Source organism: Ursus americanus, chromosome 12 (genome assembly GCF_024610735.1).
Source record: "Ursus americanus isolate L20-20 chromosome 12, mUrsAme1.1.p, whole genome shotgun sequence".
Taxonomy (NCBI): Eukaryota; Metazoa; Chordata; class Mammalia; order Carnivora; family Ursidae; genus Ursus; species Ursus americanus.
This window is the reverse complement of record NC_142138.1, coordinates 38,195,828-38,212,959: the sequence shown is the minus strand read 5'-3', so window position 1 is coordinate 38,212,959 and position 17,132 is coordinate 38,195,828. Positions and strand designations below refer to the sequence as shown.

Below are 17,132 nucleotides of genomic sequence, written 5' to 3'. Positions count from 1 at the left end.
GAGATTGGATTCATGCTGTATTATTTCTTTTGGGACTAATGGTGCATTTTCCAACTTTAGAAATTGTTTTTAAGACCGCAAAAGTATCAGATTAAACGAATGTGGTGACTACCTCAGGACAGTAGTATTTTATTATATTTTCCTTCCAAAAATGTAACTGTTATAAATTACTACAGTTATTTATTCTTCATTTTACAATTTATTAACTGAGGGGGTCATATTTCATTCCTCTTCCATTTGAGTAACTTTTGTGTGTGTTTTTATGTAGCAGTGGCAAATAGTTTTTCATTTGATGGCTCTAGACTTTGGTCCTGTTTTAATTAGGAGACTTTTGAGATTTGGACGAAGGCAGCATATTGTCCTTTCAGATATCCAGGCAAAATTTGCAAGATCTGTCTAACCATAAGAGTTACAAACCCCCTTCAGATAATAACTCTAGTATACTTTAATAGCATGGCTTTCAGAATTTACAGCTTTTACTTTAGAGTACTCAGTGTTGATGTTACTGCTAATCTCAAATGGTTTTGTTTTACACAGAAACAAATGGATATCAATGCTGCTATTCAAGCCTTGACTGAATCGCACTCTGCCTTACAGATGGAGGTAATACATCTGGCTTTATTTACATTGGCACTCTCAATAGACAAGCAGAAAGTTTTTTCAGAGTCCAAAATGTGGCTTTATCTCAAAGATTGTATTTAAAACAGATTGAACATAATGAAACTGTTTTTAAGGACAAAGTAAGCATTTTTAATAAACAGAAATATATGCATGGGATTTTTTTAAGGAAAACATTAAAACAAAAATGTAATACATTTAAGGAATTTTTAAATGAAGAATTAGATACTTTAGAAGAAAATAGTTAAATGAAGCCTAGCCATTTCTTAAAATGGGATCTATCATTGTTACTCATTTTTTTTTTTAATTTATTTATTCGACAGAGATAGAGACAGCCAGCGAGAGAGGGAACACAAGCAGGGGGAGTGGGAGAGGAAGAAGCAGGCTCATAGCAGAGGAGCCTGATGTGGGGCTCGATCCCATAACGCCAGGATGACGCCCTGAGCCGAAGGCAGGCGCTTAACCGCTGTGCCACCCAGGCGCCCCTGTTACTCATTTTTCTTATTTAAACTCTATTCAATGCATAGTTTTCTTTAAAATATTATACTACAGTAAGCATAATGATTGTTAAGTTTTCTTTTTTAAAGATTTTATTTATTTACTCGACAGAGATAGAGACAGCCAGCGAGAGAGGGAACACAGCAGGGGTAGTGGGAGAGGAAGAAGCAGGCTCATAGCTGAAGAGCCTGATGTGGGGCTCGATCCCAGAACGCCGGGATCACGCCCTGAGCCGAAGGCAGATGCTTAACCGCTGTGCCACCCAGGCGCCCCTATTAAGTTTTATGTTAGTTTGAAAACTAGGCCTTTAGAGTAAATTTAATCTCTTATTTAGGATCAAGATTAATAAAATATACACATAGGTCTTTATTTAAATATAAACTGTTCTTTATACCCTACTCCCAACTCATTGCATACAAGAAGAATACATTTTTCTTCTGCCTTGGTCCATGTTGGTCATCAGGGTCACGTATTGCTGTATGCTGTTTTGCTGATATGATTCCTCTGATGACTTGGCAGAGCTACCAGAATACCGAAGTGACTCTAATTGACTACAGTGCTGAGATATTCAAAACCCTGAACTACCTTAGCAAGTTACTGCACAGCATCAAGAATCCCCTTGGCACACGAGATAACCCAGCACGAATCTGTAAAGATTTGCTTAACTGTGAACACAAAGTATCAGATGGTAAGTTCTTGGTTTGTTCAAACTCTGATGTCTGATTTCATCATTTCAGTGTGTTTAAGATTTACAGTGACACATATGCTGATTTGAAAAAAAAAATGTTATATCCTTCTGTAGGGTGAATAGTAATGCATATTTTGTTTGACCTATATACATATATGCCACATAACACACACACACTTACACATTCTTGTCCAAAAACACATACTTCCACTAAAAGTGCAATGAAAATATTCACTTTATTTATATTGATAAAAAGCTTAACTTCTGTAGATATTTCTTGCCCTAGATTACCACAAAAACTAAACTAATATTTATAGTTACAGCTACCTATAGTAATTCTAAGTTTGATTCTTTCCCATATTTGAAGTCATAAAACTGTAATTCTATAGAATTGAAAGGAACAAAGACATTTTAAGACAAACAAGTGCCTGAAATCTAATTCAAGGTCTGCTTTCCTTGTAGGAAAAATAGCTAAGTGTATGGATTGCAAGGTATCAGAAAGGTTTTAATGCCCAAAGGTATTTTCATCACTAGGAGGCAATGAATGCTATAGAGAAACACAAAACAGCAGGGAAGGGGGCTATGGTAGAAGGTGGAATGGGGGTAGTTTTAAATATAGTAGTTAGATAAGACATGTCTGAGAACATGGCATTTGAGAAATATCAGAAGGCGGTAAGGGTACAAGCTACAGGAAATCTAGGGAAAGAGCTTTCCAGGCAGAAAGAACACCTGCAAAGGCCCTGGAAGTGCGTGTCCTTAGTGTTTTCTAGGATTAGCAAGAAGGCCAGTGTGACTAGAAGAGAGTGCATAAGGGGAAAGTGGTAGAAAATGAAGTCAGAAAGATAGAAAAAGCCAGATTATATAGGATCTTATAGACTACTCACAAGACTCCAGCTTTTATTCTGAATAAGGTGGGAAGCCATCAGAAGTTTTTCAACAAAGAAATGGTATGATTTGACTTAGCTTTTTAAAATATTACTCTGGCTAATGTATTGCAAATATAATGAAGACAAGAGTAAAAGAAGCCACTGAGAAGACCATTGAAAAAATCCAGGAAAGAGATGATGATGGGTTGAACTAGAGTTGGTAGCAGAGGAAGTGATAAGAAATGATCGAGTCTTTGGCTATGCTTTAAAGTAGAACCAGCAGTTTTTGATGATAATTGGATGTGGGTTAAGAGAGAAATAAAAGGATAGAGGATGACTCTAACAAGGTTTTTGACTAACAGATGGAAGTGTGGGGTTACTAGAAGAGAGATGGAGAAGCAAGTTTTAGAGAAAAGATCAGGAGTTCAGTTTCAGGTACATTTCATTTGAGATGTCTGTTAAGCATCAGGTAAGAATGTCCAGGAGGCAGGTGGTTATTAAAGAGAGAGGTCCTGGCTAGGGTAAAAACTTAATCCACTTACATATAAATAGCATCCAATGCCCTATAACTGCTTAAGACTCCCTAAAGAATAAGTGGAGAAGGAAAAGCAAAGAGGTCTAAACACTATGCCTTAGGGGTCTTCAATGTTTAGAGATCAGGGAAATGAGGAGGAACTAGCAAAGAAAACTAAGAAGCTATACCTGATAGGAAGAAAACTAGATGCCTGTGGAGTGAAGAAAATTATGCCTGAGGAGGGAGAGACTGACTGGGTGCCTGTCGGGTAAAGTTAAGACTGAGAAAGGCTACTGGATTTAGCAGCATGAATTTCTATGATGACCTTCACAAGAATAGTTTAGAGTAATGGTAGTGGTTAAAACTTTATCTGGTTTTAAGAGAAAATTATAGAGCCAGAGAGTGTCCATTTCCAGTAATGAAGCAGGTAATTCAAATTGCCTGGCTACATTTTTTTTTAATTTTTTTTTAAGTTAAAAGCGTCAAATAGCTAACAAAATAGTGAGGATATTTCAAGCCAACATGTTGAAGACAGCAGAGAGATGAACACACTTAGAACTGCTTTTAGTTTTGGGGCGCCTGGGTGGCTCAGTTGTTGAGTGTCTGCCTTCAGCTCAGGGCGTGATCTCGGCGTTCTGGGATCGAGCCCCACATCAGGCTCCTCTGCTATGAGCCTGCTTCTTCCTCTCCCACTCCCCCTGCTTGTGTTCCCTCTCTCGCTGGCTGTCTCTCTCTGTGTGTCAAATAAATAAGTAAAATCTTTAAAAAAAAAAAAAAGAAAAGAACTGCTTTTAGTTTTGCACAAATTAAATACCACTTTTGGTGGCTTCATGGGGCTAGGAGTCAAAAGATGGAATCTGTGGCCCAAGAAGTGTGGGGATTTAGGCTTTCAAAGGGCTCCACTCTAAGAGCAAACATAAACCAAAAGAAAAGAGACATTCATACAGACTGTAGCCTAGCTTCATATCATGAAGGTAGATCAGAATCTTAAGCTTTGAACTTGGACTAAAATGGTTCCACACTGTTAGTACCCCCACCCCATTTTGACAGAAACAAAAGTCTTTTATACAATATACCATCATCCTAGGGCTCAAATTATTTCCACAAATCATTTCTCAAATACAGTGCCCCTCACACAATCAATGATAATGAGGCGTATTGGTTAATAAAACACCGAATGAGAACTGGCAGAAACAGCAAACAGAATTAGACTCAAAAGCAAAATAAGAGAGGAAAAATTTGAAACTGAAGGTATAATAGACAAGGTAAACCTTATATAGGAACACGGTTTCTTCACAATAATAACAAGGAAGGCAGATTATATGTGAGCAAGGACAGGTAGGTAAATAGTTGTAGTAGTGGGAGGTTATAGAAGTTCCTTTCAGATTGCTTTAGTTGTCGCAGTGAAATTGAAAGATTATCAGTCAAGAATAAGGATGAAGGAATAGGTATAATAAAGGTGAGGGAAGAAGAAAAGGTTTTAAACAGTTAACTAGGAGAGTGACAGAGGGAACTAACAAGGGAAAGTGTCGTTGTCTGGCAGCCTTACAAACATTTGAATTTAAAGTGAGTCCAGTCAGCATAGTTGTATTTTTCTTTAGCCACATTTAGCTGCATAACTTCAGGCACAGATGAGGCACAAAACTGGACTTTTATAAGGTAGGGACTTTATAAGACAAGTACGTTGAAGCGAGGCAGGGCAGGGATGTTAAGGAAGTCTCCAAGGAAGTAATTATAGTAAAGGACTAGGGGTTTTACTTGGGTAGGAAGGGAATTGAACATATGATTTTGAGGGATGATGAAAAAAGTGGTAGTATCAATGAATATTAGGTCCTGACAGGATGGAAGAATTATTAGAGTCAGGACACCAGTGTGAATGAGCTTAAAAGAGAAGAGGTGAAATTATGGCAGAATTCTAGTTGTAGGTAACAACAAAGGCTAGGATATGGCATGGGAAGTTAATGGTTAAAGTGAATGGGATAATAAGGGGAGCAGGGAAGTGTATGAGGACATTGGCAGAAGAGTTCCAGGAACTGAGAGGCCAAGGTATTGGAAGTGCTATCCATGTGAATTTAAAATCACCAAGAATTGGGTCATAGATAGATTTAGTGAAAGTGATAGCCATCCAATGGTAAAATCTTCAAAGAAAGTGAATGAACGCGTGGGTGGCTCAGTTGCTTGGGTGTCTGCCTTTGGCTCAGGTCTTGATCCCAGGGTCCTGGGATCCAGCCCTGCATTTTAGTGCTCCCTGCTCAGTGGGGAGCCTTCTTCTCCCTCTGTCTCTGCCCCCTCCCACTGATAATGCCTGCACACGTGCACTCTCTCTGTGTCGAATAAATGAATAAAATCAAGAAAGAAAGAAAGAAAGAAGGAAAGAAAGAAAGAAAGAAAGAAAGAAAGAAAGAAAGAAAGAAAGAAAGAAAAGAAAGATGCAACAGGAAAGGTAATGGATGATATAATGTAATGACAGTAATTTTACCATGAAGTTATTTTAGGGAAAAAATAGGGAGAATGGAGGTGGCAATGAAGAGCAACGAAGACACTTCAGGCACATTGCTAATAGAGGCTGTGGCAAAACTTGAAAGGGCTGCAAGAGAAGCACTGTCCTCATGAGTCAGTTTGGGGTTAGAACATTTAGGCCTACAAAAGGTATATCATGGCGTAGTGCTTTATTACGAAGTCCTTACCAGGTCACCGTTGTACAACATAATGCCTGAATTCAAACAATTCTACCCTATATGACTGAGAGTTTGCTTGATGGAAAACTTTTTATAAGGAATGTATTAGCTCACGTAATAGAAGGATACTATTTCTCTGGAAGAGAAGAGATAATAGTGAAGATAATGTGTTTATCCCATAGATAAGATTGGAAGCCTGCAATCCTGGTAGATCCTGGTAAAAAATCCAGCACTGATTTCTATAAACTTTACAAAATGTCCAAAATTCTGAGGGAAGGGGACAAAAAGGGACCAGAGGATAGGATTTCTTTCACCCCTTTCTTCCATATCTCAATAGATCAGTGGTTCTTCAAATGTCCCTGGAGCAGAATGAGATTCTGTTGAGATACAGATTCTCAAGCCCTAGCTTAATGAATCAGCAACTCTGGGGATGGGGCCCACCTCTCTGTGTTTTAACAGATGGTTCTAATGCTGCTAAAATTTGAAAACGCTGCAGTAGAGGACAGTCCCTATTCTTGGAGCCACCAGCTTAGCAAGTATTCATTTTGAAGGATTAGTAGAATAGTAGAGGAAAGAAGAGTTGAGGATATTTTGGAAGCCCAGAGTGAGGCAGAGGAATCTTTGCAATAGGGAAAGGATGGAACGGACAAGGATTTCTACCTACGGCAGAAATGACATTTGCCAAGTACTGCTTGATTGTCTTGCCTTCTTAATGCAAAAAAGCAGGGCTATCTCATTCAAAAATTCTTAGTCTTTGCTTTTAGAATAAGGTGCTACTTCAATATTCTGAGCTTGTTACTCTGAAATTAAGATACTAGATCAATACTTTTTCAGCCTGAGTATTTCTTGTAGGCTGACTTTAAGTCTCCATTTGATGCTGCTGGGATTCAGTGAGGACAAAGGTTGGCGGGCCTACACAGGCTGCAGGGACTCCAGTTTTTCTCACTCACAAATCTGATGAGGAAAGCACAAAAATGATAACCATTTAATTGTACATTTTCTTTCTGAAAACAAAGGATGTTTTATTATTTTCATTCTAATTATAAAAGTAATATTTTACTTCAGGGAGATTGAAGTTGTTTCTGTTTTATATATATATATATATAAATATATATATATATATGAACAATCTATATATAATATATATATACATTATATATATTTATTTATTTATTTTTGAACTCTGTAATGACAGAACGGATGTATACACGTACCCCACATCAACTGCAACTTTTCTATTAACTATGTAACTTTAGACAGTTCCCTTTAAGAAGATGAGCTCATCTGTGGAAAGGAGCCATATATTCAGCCATTCTATCATTTTTTGTTGAAATTATAAAATGCCTTTAAATTGATAGGTATATGAAAAAATACAGTATTTTTGGTATCAATTTTACATAATGCTCGCCACTTTCATTTATTGACTAAATGTAAACATCTTTATAATCTAAGTTTTTTTATAGTTAAGTCTGTAAAAATATATATTTAAAATATGATAATTTGTAATGATGGTTCAAATATGTTTTAGTATGGAATTTATATATTTTTATGTTTTACAATAAATTAATAGGAAAATACTGGATTGATCCAAATCTCGGATGCCCTTCAGATGCCATTGAGGTTTTCTGTAATTTCAGTGCTGGTGGTCAGACATGTTTATCTCCTGTTTCTGTAACAAAGGTATGTATTGAGTTATAGAATATATGCCTGTACTTGCCCAGTATCAGTGAACATAATTTTTTAAATTCTGTCACTTTAAATAATTGTGATTTTTATGAATGGAAGCAAGGTATCATTCTCTACCATATATAAGAAAAAAAAATTATTTGTTTTTAAAAAATAATTCTAATGAATCTTGAAATTTCGATTGTGTATTTTATGATTGACAGGTCATGGCTTAGTCTACTGATAATGCTTTTTAATTTCCTTTTAAAAATGTTGGAGGGGGCATACCTGGGTGGCTCAGTCAGTTGGGCTGCCGACTCTTGGTTTTGGCTCAAGTTGTGATCTCAGCAGAGAGTCAGCTTGGGATTCTCTGTCTCCCTCTCCCTCTGCCCCTCCCACCCCCACTCATGCACAGTCTTTCAAAAAAAAAAAATGTGGAACCTATGTTTTTATGCATACACATACATTAGAAAATCCCCAAACAACTGCAATGTTTATAATTAGTAATCAGTTACCTTAAGGTTTTCTGAAAATGACATCATTAAAAGAGGAATTTTGCCACAAAGCTTGCTATTTTTGATGATTTGGCACAAAAAAACTCCCTTAAACATCCACTGAATATTTTTTTAAAACTTCTTTCAAATATAATAAAATGAATGAAAGGTAGTTCGGTATGATACTGGGATTATAATAAACATTTGTAAAACCTATAGCTTAGTTCTACCTGTAACAGATACTGAAGAAATCAAAACTGCATTTCTCTCTTTTTCTGGTTAAATCAGTTTGGCATTATTACCAAGAACTTATTTCTCATTGACAAAGAACTGATAAACCTGCCCTTTGTATGTTTGGTCCATCATAAAGAGGCAGCAGCTAACATGGGCAGTCTATTAGTCCCTCTAGCTGCTTATTGTTCCCTTCCCTTTCCTAAAATATCCCTCTTCATTAAGGGTGTTTCACCAGTTCATCGCAGTAGGCACTCACCGTTATTACTCTCAAAGCAGAGGCAGGAAAGATTCTTCCATTCCTAGGGAATCCGTGTTCCTCTGATGAAGAGCAGCATGATAGTCCTACTTCCAAAATATCTGCATGACCATCCTCATTCCCCTGGATTTGGCCCAGCATTTTTATTTGGATTATCATAAAAGACAGATGAGACCGGGAGGTGTGTACAAAGGAGACAGGAACAATGAAGTGGCTGCATTCCAATTCCTTCCTTGACTGAATCAACTCTCCCATCTCTCCTATCCATAAACTCAACCTGAGAAAGACTGGGCAGGTAGTAGAAAGAACGGTAGACTTGAAATCAGGGACCTGGGTTCTAGTCTCTATCCCTCTACTAACCTGGCAAATGATACTCTGAGCCACCAAAGAGCCTACTCTACGCCAGGCACTGTGCTAGGTAAGTGACATTTGGCACCTTAAATCCTTAAAACAATCCTGCCATGTTGCGTCTTACTCCACTCTACCAACAAAGAAACTAAGGTTCAGAAAGGTTAAATAGTTTACAAGTTTGTAATTCTCAGCTGTAAAATAAAGGAATCTGAACTACTTAAACTCTAATGTTCCTTATGATCCTTCCATGTTTTCATCCTCATTGACCTTCCTTAGCCTTTCTTCTCTGTTCCTTTTACTTTTTTGGTTGTTGTCATTTTATTTTTTTCCTTTTCTGATACCTCATAACTGATATTTTTCTAATTTTATGTTTGGAAATTAATATAAATTCCTTGTAGAAACCACTTTTGTTCACTTATGTTATGATAATACATCTGCTTGAATAATAATAAAATAATAATAATAATGTCAAAACCTTGTCCAAGCCAGGGAACTCTGCAGTCTGACCTCCTTGCTCTGATTTTGCCCCATATTGTTGACTTTATTATTAATACTTGTCCATGAATTCGTTCATTTCAATAAACATTAATTGATGACTCCACTCTATGACTGGAACTGTATTAGGGGCTGGCAACACAAAAAATAGGATTCTGTCCTTGTCTTTAAAGGCTCTCATAGTCAAAACTACTCAACAAGATATAATTACAACTTGTAGCTTATCTTTGAAAACCCAAAATAAAAATTCTTCAAAGGAAACTATAGACAATTTCAGATTTTTGTGGAAAAAATTATTAAAGCATTAATCAACAACAAATAATTAATGCATTTTAGATAACATTATGAAAATTACCTTCATTTTTTTTTGTCATGTCTGGTAGCCGAATGGTATACTGAAGCCAGCTCATAGAGACTCAGGATACCCTATTGTTAACACCCCTTTCCAACTCCATGTTCGGTGATACCACCATGATTGCCTAAGTCAGCCATGGTAGGAGTATGTACACCATGGAAATTGGAAAATGCTGTAATCAGGGATTAGCCTCCCTACTCCACCTCTGCAAGAGCCAGTGGTTAAGCATTTATTGGCATACTCTTGACTGGCACTTAAATGCCAAGGAAAGGGGCTTTCTCAAGGCTGTATTTCAAGGACTTTCCTCAGATTCTCCCAAATTATAAGTTTCTCAATTGCCACATTTTATAACCTATATATTATTTCTGTGACATTAGTTGGAGTTTGGAGTTGGAAAAGTCCAGATGAACTTCCTTCACTTACTGAGCTCAGAAGCCACTCATATCATCACCATTCACTGTCTAAACACGCCATTGTGGACAAGTGCTCAGTCAAGTGGCTCAGGATTGCCTATTGGTTTCAAGGGATGGAATGGCCAGATTTTTGAAGAAAACACTCTACTTGAACCTAAGGTGCTTTCAGATGACTGCAAGGTAAGTGATGGCACTTTTAGAATTGTTCAGTATAACTAACATAAAATTGATAGGGCCATAAAATTAAAATAATGGGGATAAGACTTTAATTGCAAACTGAAGATCCAGAAGGATAGTAAGTTTTAATGTGCCCTATTTGTAATAACATTACATTTTTCAGAGTCAATCATTTGCTTTTATCATATCCTGTCAACTTCTGTCACACCCACTGGTCATCCATGGATTTTTATATGCAAAACAAGCATTAACACATAAATTTATTTTTTATTGCTCATGTAAAGTATTTCTATTACCCCTGCATGGATAGAAAGAGCATATAAATAAATAGATTTATTTCATACAGTTTCACTACTGTAATTTTACATCTCATTATGTATGGAAGACATGTTATAGAGGCAAGTCCGTTGTATTTTATTTTGTCAGTCCTTATATCTGATGCCAGATATGGGCAGAATTGCAGATTGACTGGCCCTACCAATCAATATTTGAATCATAGCCCATTTTTCTAATTAAAATTAAATAACAAATGTTATGAAAAATCTATAATTTTAAAATACTGTGGTATGAAGCAGGTGTCGGCAAACTGCAGTCCACAGACCAAATCCATCCCACCACTTGTTTTTATAAATTAATGTTATTGGAATATAGCCATACTCATTTGTTTACTTATTATCTATGGCTTTTATCACACTATGATGACAGAGTTAAATAAATGGGACAGACTATGAAACCTAAAACATTTATTACCTAGCCCTTTACAGAAGAGTTTCCCAACCCTGTTATAAAGAGTATCCACTCTACATATGTATCATTAATGACTTTAAGTTGCATGGTTTCCTGTTCTTATATACCATGAAGCCCATGATTTAACATCTCTTAACATTTCCAGGGGACTCTACTTTTTCACAGCATTTTATTTTCAGACAAACAGTGGTTGAGTATTTGACAAATGAGAGGCAAACAGAAATATAGGCTCATTCTCTATAAGCAAAGAGATCAATATTATCAACAAACTCACTTAACTTTTATAATTTTCTCCGGAAACTTTGAGTGACTCACTACTATCTCTGAGACACAATCTAAACTTATCAGCTCTTTGTTTAGCACTTAAAACAGCCAGGCCCCAACCTACCTTTCTAGTTTGGGCTTTCAGTGGCTGTTAACACTAAAGTATGGCCAAACTGATCTCTTCTTCTCCTTCTCCTCCTTCTCCTCCTCCTCCTCCTCCTCCTCCTCCTCCTCCTCCTCCTTCTTCTTCTTCTTCATCATCATCATCTCAACAATAATTCCTACTATTAGTCCTTGGGGCCTTATTATATAGCTGTTACCCTGTATTACATACATTATTTTATTTAATTATAACAGCTTTGTAAAGAAGTTTCATTTTATCAATAAGAAAGTGAAGGCACAGAGAGGTTAAATAACTTGCTCAAGGTCATGTAGCTAATTAGTGGAGAGCAAGAAATATACCCTAGGTGTGTATAACTCCAAAGCCCATGCCACACTATACTGCTAGGTACTTTAAATGAAATCTCATTGAATCCTCACAACTGTGTGAGATAAGTTTTCATTTTTCATGTTTTATATATAAAGAGAATGGTGGCGCCTGGATTTCTATCAAGATCTGCACTTCATCCCCATGCTAGGCTTATTTTTGCAACCATCTTCTATTTTTCCAACAGTTTTTTTGTTTGTATGTTTGTTTTTACTCATGTCATTATCTTTCTCTGAAATGCCTTCTCTACCGCTCTAACCAAGTGAAAAAATTAGGCATACTTGAAGGCCCATTTTAAATTCTGAATTCTGAACCCAAAGGTTTCCCTAAGTACTTCAGTTGGAAATGAGGAATTTAGTGCTCACTGTCTACGTTATTTATACTGCACTCACCATATGTTGTCTTGTGTTATGTCTATGTGTTTGTGTTTCCCCTTTCCAACTAGATTTATAAGCTGCTAGTATTCAAAAGCCAGAACTAATTTATTCGTCTTCGTATTTCCCAAGCACTGTTAGAAAATAGAGGATTACTAACATAATATAATAAAAAAATCATAAAAAAAAAGAAAAGAAAAGAAAATAGAGGATTGCCCCTTATTCAGCCATGCCAGTTGTACTTCATATTCAATAGATACTGCTTGAAGGACTTAACGAGTTAATCTAATGGTGTATTACACACACACACACCGAGCTGATGACTAGTAAATGGAATTTATAGCTTATATAATCACTAAGGATCCTTCAAATGTTAAAATCTATATCACAATAATTCTGTAAAAGAGTTAAGTGAATAAACTCCTTAATAAAAAGCTTCACAAAACTAGTCAGTTGTGTTTCTCTATTTTGTCTTGTTGAATCTTAATCATAAGAGATTTTATGATATGTTTTTGTTCCATAGTACAATTTGTCAGGAAAAAAAAAAAAGAGCATACAGTAATAAGAAAAACAGGCCTAGAAAGAAGAGAGGGAAGAACTATATAAACAGTAACCACAGACTGGAAAAAAGAAACCTAAAAGGTGATTTAACATAATTATAATTTCCTTCTGACTGAGCAATTCTGGTTATTTCCTGCCTAAAGTTCAGAGAGGTTGAGAGCTCATTGCCTTTCATCCAAGAATGCCCATCCTAAAGAATCAGCCCCAAATAAAGGAACACAGAACAGATGGGTGTTACTCATATTATGAATAGTACAGCCTTTTAATTCATACCTGGTCCAGTGACCCACAGACAACAAAAGCAGAAGCCTAGCCTTAGTCCTTGAGACTGAAAAATCAGAATACACACAGCCATTTAGAGAAAAGGATGAACCCATGTTTTCAATTAGTCATGGTGATTGTTACCATTGAGCACTACTCTATGCCAGCACTTACTTGGCGCTAAGGACTTTCTATTCATTATCTCTAATCCTTAAGCTAAATCTACGCTGTCTGGTAATGAAGGGCATTGTCTGCTGAGAATGACTGCTAATGACACAATTACATATCAAAGCATTTTGTTCTTGTTTTACAGATTCAAGATGGCAGCTGGCATAAGGCAAAATTCCTTTTTCACACCCAGGACCCTAATCAGCTTCCAGTAATTGAAATACAAAAACTTCCTCATCTCAAAACCGAAAGGAAGTACTACATTGAAAGCAGTTCTGTGTGCTTTCTCTAAGGTTTCTGAATTAGTTCAGAGTTTGTGCTGTTGGCCAGGTAATTGCTGCAGAGGGAAAAATATAGACAGAAAGATGCTATCATTGTGAAATGCATGGAATAAAGCATTGGCTAAATCTTAAAGAATCTCAGGAAGAAAAGATTTCCTCCTAAGAAGGAGAAAAGGCATTTTTAAAGGACTATAATTGATAAAGTATTTAATTCTTTAAAAAATTATATTGATCTGAGCTTTCTTAGAGAATTCCCTAGAACTGAAAATTTATAAACATGGAATTCTTCAGATATCCTATATTTTTTGACTGAGAGCAAAGTACCCATTAGACAGCTGGAGATGCAGAGCGCTAGGGAGCAATACTGGCTAATGCTTCCATATGTGCGATGCTTCTGTCTAAAAATTACAAGCCACGGTCTCACATGTCTTATTTTCCCAAACACTAAGCTGTATTCAGGTCCCCAATGGGCATATACATCTTAGCCGGTGGTACACTACCTCTTACGTGTTGCCTTTTTGTGTTGCTCGGTGCTCTTTCTAAAACAAGGTGCTTGTGGCTTTCGTAGACTATTTTATTTCTTTTTTCGTCTTTGTCATTCTTTAAGAGTGTATGTACTGGTTACATCAAGATATGTTTTGGTCGTTAGTACTTATTTTAATTTGTTTGGTTACATACTTAATAACAAGTAAAACATTATTTATGTGAAGTCCTTGTTCTACTTAAAAATTCTCTTTGTGGATATGGAATCAAAGCCAGCACGCTGTAACCTGTGCTTATGCACAAGAGAATTGGGAGGTTTCTTTCGTTTTTATTTTTTAAATTGTTGTAAAAAATATTACAGGCCAGCTACATCCAGTAGTAGGTTTGGGTTAGACTTTGGGGTTGTGATATACTATTTTTAAAAATCCATGATCATCTGGAATGATACTATGTATATAAATATTTTGTAAAGTTTTAATTCAGCAAATCTTCTGAAATTGCTGCTGTTTTAAATTATAAAAACCATTATTTCTGCTTCATAGGAATTACACGTTTTGTAGTATTCATTGATATTATTTCACTATTCTCAAATTTACTGTGTTGGGACCTAAAAGAATTCAACTTACCAGTCTTTAAAGCAACATTCAGGAAAAAAAAAATCTTTAGCCATTTAAAATAGGCTCAGCCCATCCACCAGACTTTCCTTGTCAAAGAAATGTTAGTTCAGTATTAAAAAAAATATTATACCTTTTGGTATATAGAAAAGCTTGTACATCCATTATAAACATATCTTTAGCCACAGCAAACCACACTTACCTATCTATAATAAAAATATGCTTTAAATCTTTTTTGGTGGTATTCATTTTTCTTCTTTTGTTACCATATCCTTTTATTATGTGTGATAGCCCTTTGCCGACAGTCCTTCTGTACTCTGTACATTTGCATTATTACAAAGTATCTGTTACATACCTATAAGAAGATTATAGAGTCTATTTCCTACTTGTACAAAATGAGGTCAGGGCACAGAATAAACTCTCGCACATATGGTCAAATGACTTTCAACAAAGGTGGCAAGACCATTCAGTGGGAAAAGGACAGTTTTTTCAACAAATGGTGCTGGGAAAACTGGATATCTACATGCAAAAGAATGAAGTTGGACCCTTATCTGGTATCATATACAAAACTTAACTCAAAATGGATCAAAGTGCTAAATATAAGCGCTAAAACTATAAAACTCTTGGAAGAAAACATAGGGGAAAGTCTTCATGACATTGGATTTAGCAATGATTTCTTGGAGATGACCCTAAAAGCATGTTCAAAAAAAGAAAAAGATAAATTGGACTACATCAAAATTAAGAACTTCTGAACATCAAAGGACACTATCAAGAGAGTGAAAAGACATCCCACAGAATGGGAGAAAAAATTGCAAGTCATATATCTGATAAGGAATTAATCCCCAGGATGTATTTTTCTAAGACTCCTACAACTTTGCAGCTCTTCCTGCCCACAGGTCCTGTCCTCGTGCTTTAATAAAATCACCATTTTGCACCAAAATTTAAATAATTAATTAAATTAAACTTCTACAACTCAAAATAAAAAGCAATCTAATTTAAAAATGGGCAAAGGACTTAACAGACATTTCTCCAAAGAAGACATACAAATGGCCAACAAATGAAAAGATGCTCAACATCTCTAGTTATTAGGAAAATGCAAAATCAAAGCCATAGGTAGATACCACTTAACACTCACTACGATGACTATTATCCAAAAGAAAACAAAAACAAAAAACAAAAAAAGGAAAATAACAAGCATTGGTGAGGATGTGGATGAAGTGGAAATTTTATATGTTCCTGGTGGGAACGTAAAATGGTGCAGCCATTGTGGAAAATAGTTTGGCAGTTTCTCAAAAGTTAAACATAGAATTACCATACGACCAGTTGAGTATATACCTAAAAGAATTGAAAGAAGGTACTCAAACAGATTTTTGTACACAAGTGTTCATAGAGATATTATTCAGAATAACCAAAAGATGGAAACAACCCAAATGTGCATCCACAGATCAATTGATAAACAAAATGCGGTATGTACATACAATAGAATATGATTTGGTCTTAAAAAGGAATGAAATTCTGATATATGCTACGACACTGATTACCTTGAAAACATTATGCTATGTGAAATAAGCCAGATGAAAACGGGCTAATTGTCTGAAGTACCAAGAATAGACAAATTCAAAGACAGGAAATACAACAGAGGTTATCAGAGGCTGGGTGAGGTGGAAATGAGGAATTATCTATTTAACGAGTACAGAGTTTCTGCTTGGGATGATGACAGCGTTCTGGAGATGGATAGTAATAATGGTTGCACAACATGTGAATGTACTCAATGCAACTGAATTGACACAATGATCTAAACGATCAATGTTATGTTGTTCATTTTACCATATTTTTTAAAATAAGGCGATGGCAAAAATGTCTGATTTCCTGCTTGAGGACCATAGAATTGTTTTTTAAAAGGAGCAGAGGTTGATTCTAACTGAAAGAAACTGGAGTTTCTGTCTATGTGCCATACCTTTTGTTTCCCTCCGCCAAAAAATATTTTATTTCAGAGACACAAGTAGTTTTCCTAGATATCATTTAAGAAATATATATAAAATAGAAATACATTACTTTGGTTTTTTTTGTTTTTGAAATACTAACTTTAAAGCACATTTTAATCAATGTAATCATAGGCAGTATAGTATGTGTAGTGGTTAAGACTACTCTGGGGATTAGCTGTGTGACTTTGGGTATATTATTTTTCATTGCCTCAGTTTCTTCACTGCAAAATGAGGATAATAAAAGTAAAAATCTATAAGAGTTAGGCTTCTTAGAGAAATAGAACCAGTAGGAGATATAGATAGATATAAGTAGAAATACAGAATTTACATGTAATATACATATAATATTGTTATATATGCATAATATATAAAAATATTTTTATTTTATGTTTTTATATGATGATTTGGCTTTGATGAACATTATGATGAATTGGCTTACATAATTATGGAAGCTGAGAATTCCCACAATCTGCCGCCTGTAAACTAGAGCCCCAGGAAGGCCAGTGATGTTATTCAGTTAAGTCCAAAGGCCTGAGAACCAAGGGAGCCAATGGATTAAAATCCAGTCTGGTGGCCGGCGAAAATGAGAGGTCCCAACACAAGCA

The 17,132-nt window shown here is 35.9% G+C and overlaps 1 protein-coding gene across 3 annotated transcripts in view; it reads left to right on the top strand.

The window, feature by feature from the left end:
• COL24A1 (collagen type XXIV alpha 1 chain) overlaps positions 1 to 14,759 on the top strand; it is a 364,391-nt gene extending 349,632 nt beyond the window's left edge. For all 3 annotated transcript variants that reach the window (XM_087866074.1, XM_045801865.2, XM_045801864.2), the window contains 5 exons: positions 538 to 603; positions 1,636 to 1,804; positions 7,433 to 7,542; positions 10,090 to 10,305; positions 13,310 to 14,759. In XM_087866074.1, the coding sequence (XP_087722200.1) occupies positions 538 to 603; positions 1,636 to 1,804; positions 7,433 to 7,542; positions 10,090 to 10,305; positions 13,310 to 13,456 (708 nt within the window). In that variant the 3' untranslated portion in view covers positions 13,457 to 14,759. The remainder of the gene's footprint in view (positions 1 to 537; positions 604 to 1,635; positions 1,805 to 7,432; positions 7,543 to 10,089; positions 10,306 to 13,309) is intronic.
• Positions 14,760 to 17,132: the final 2,373 nt, after the last annotated feature.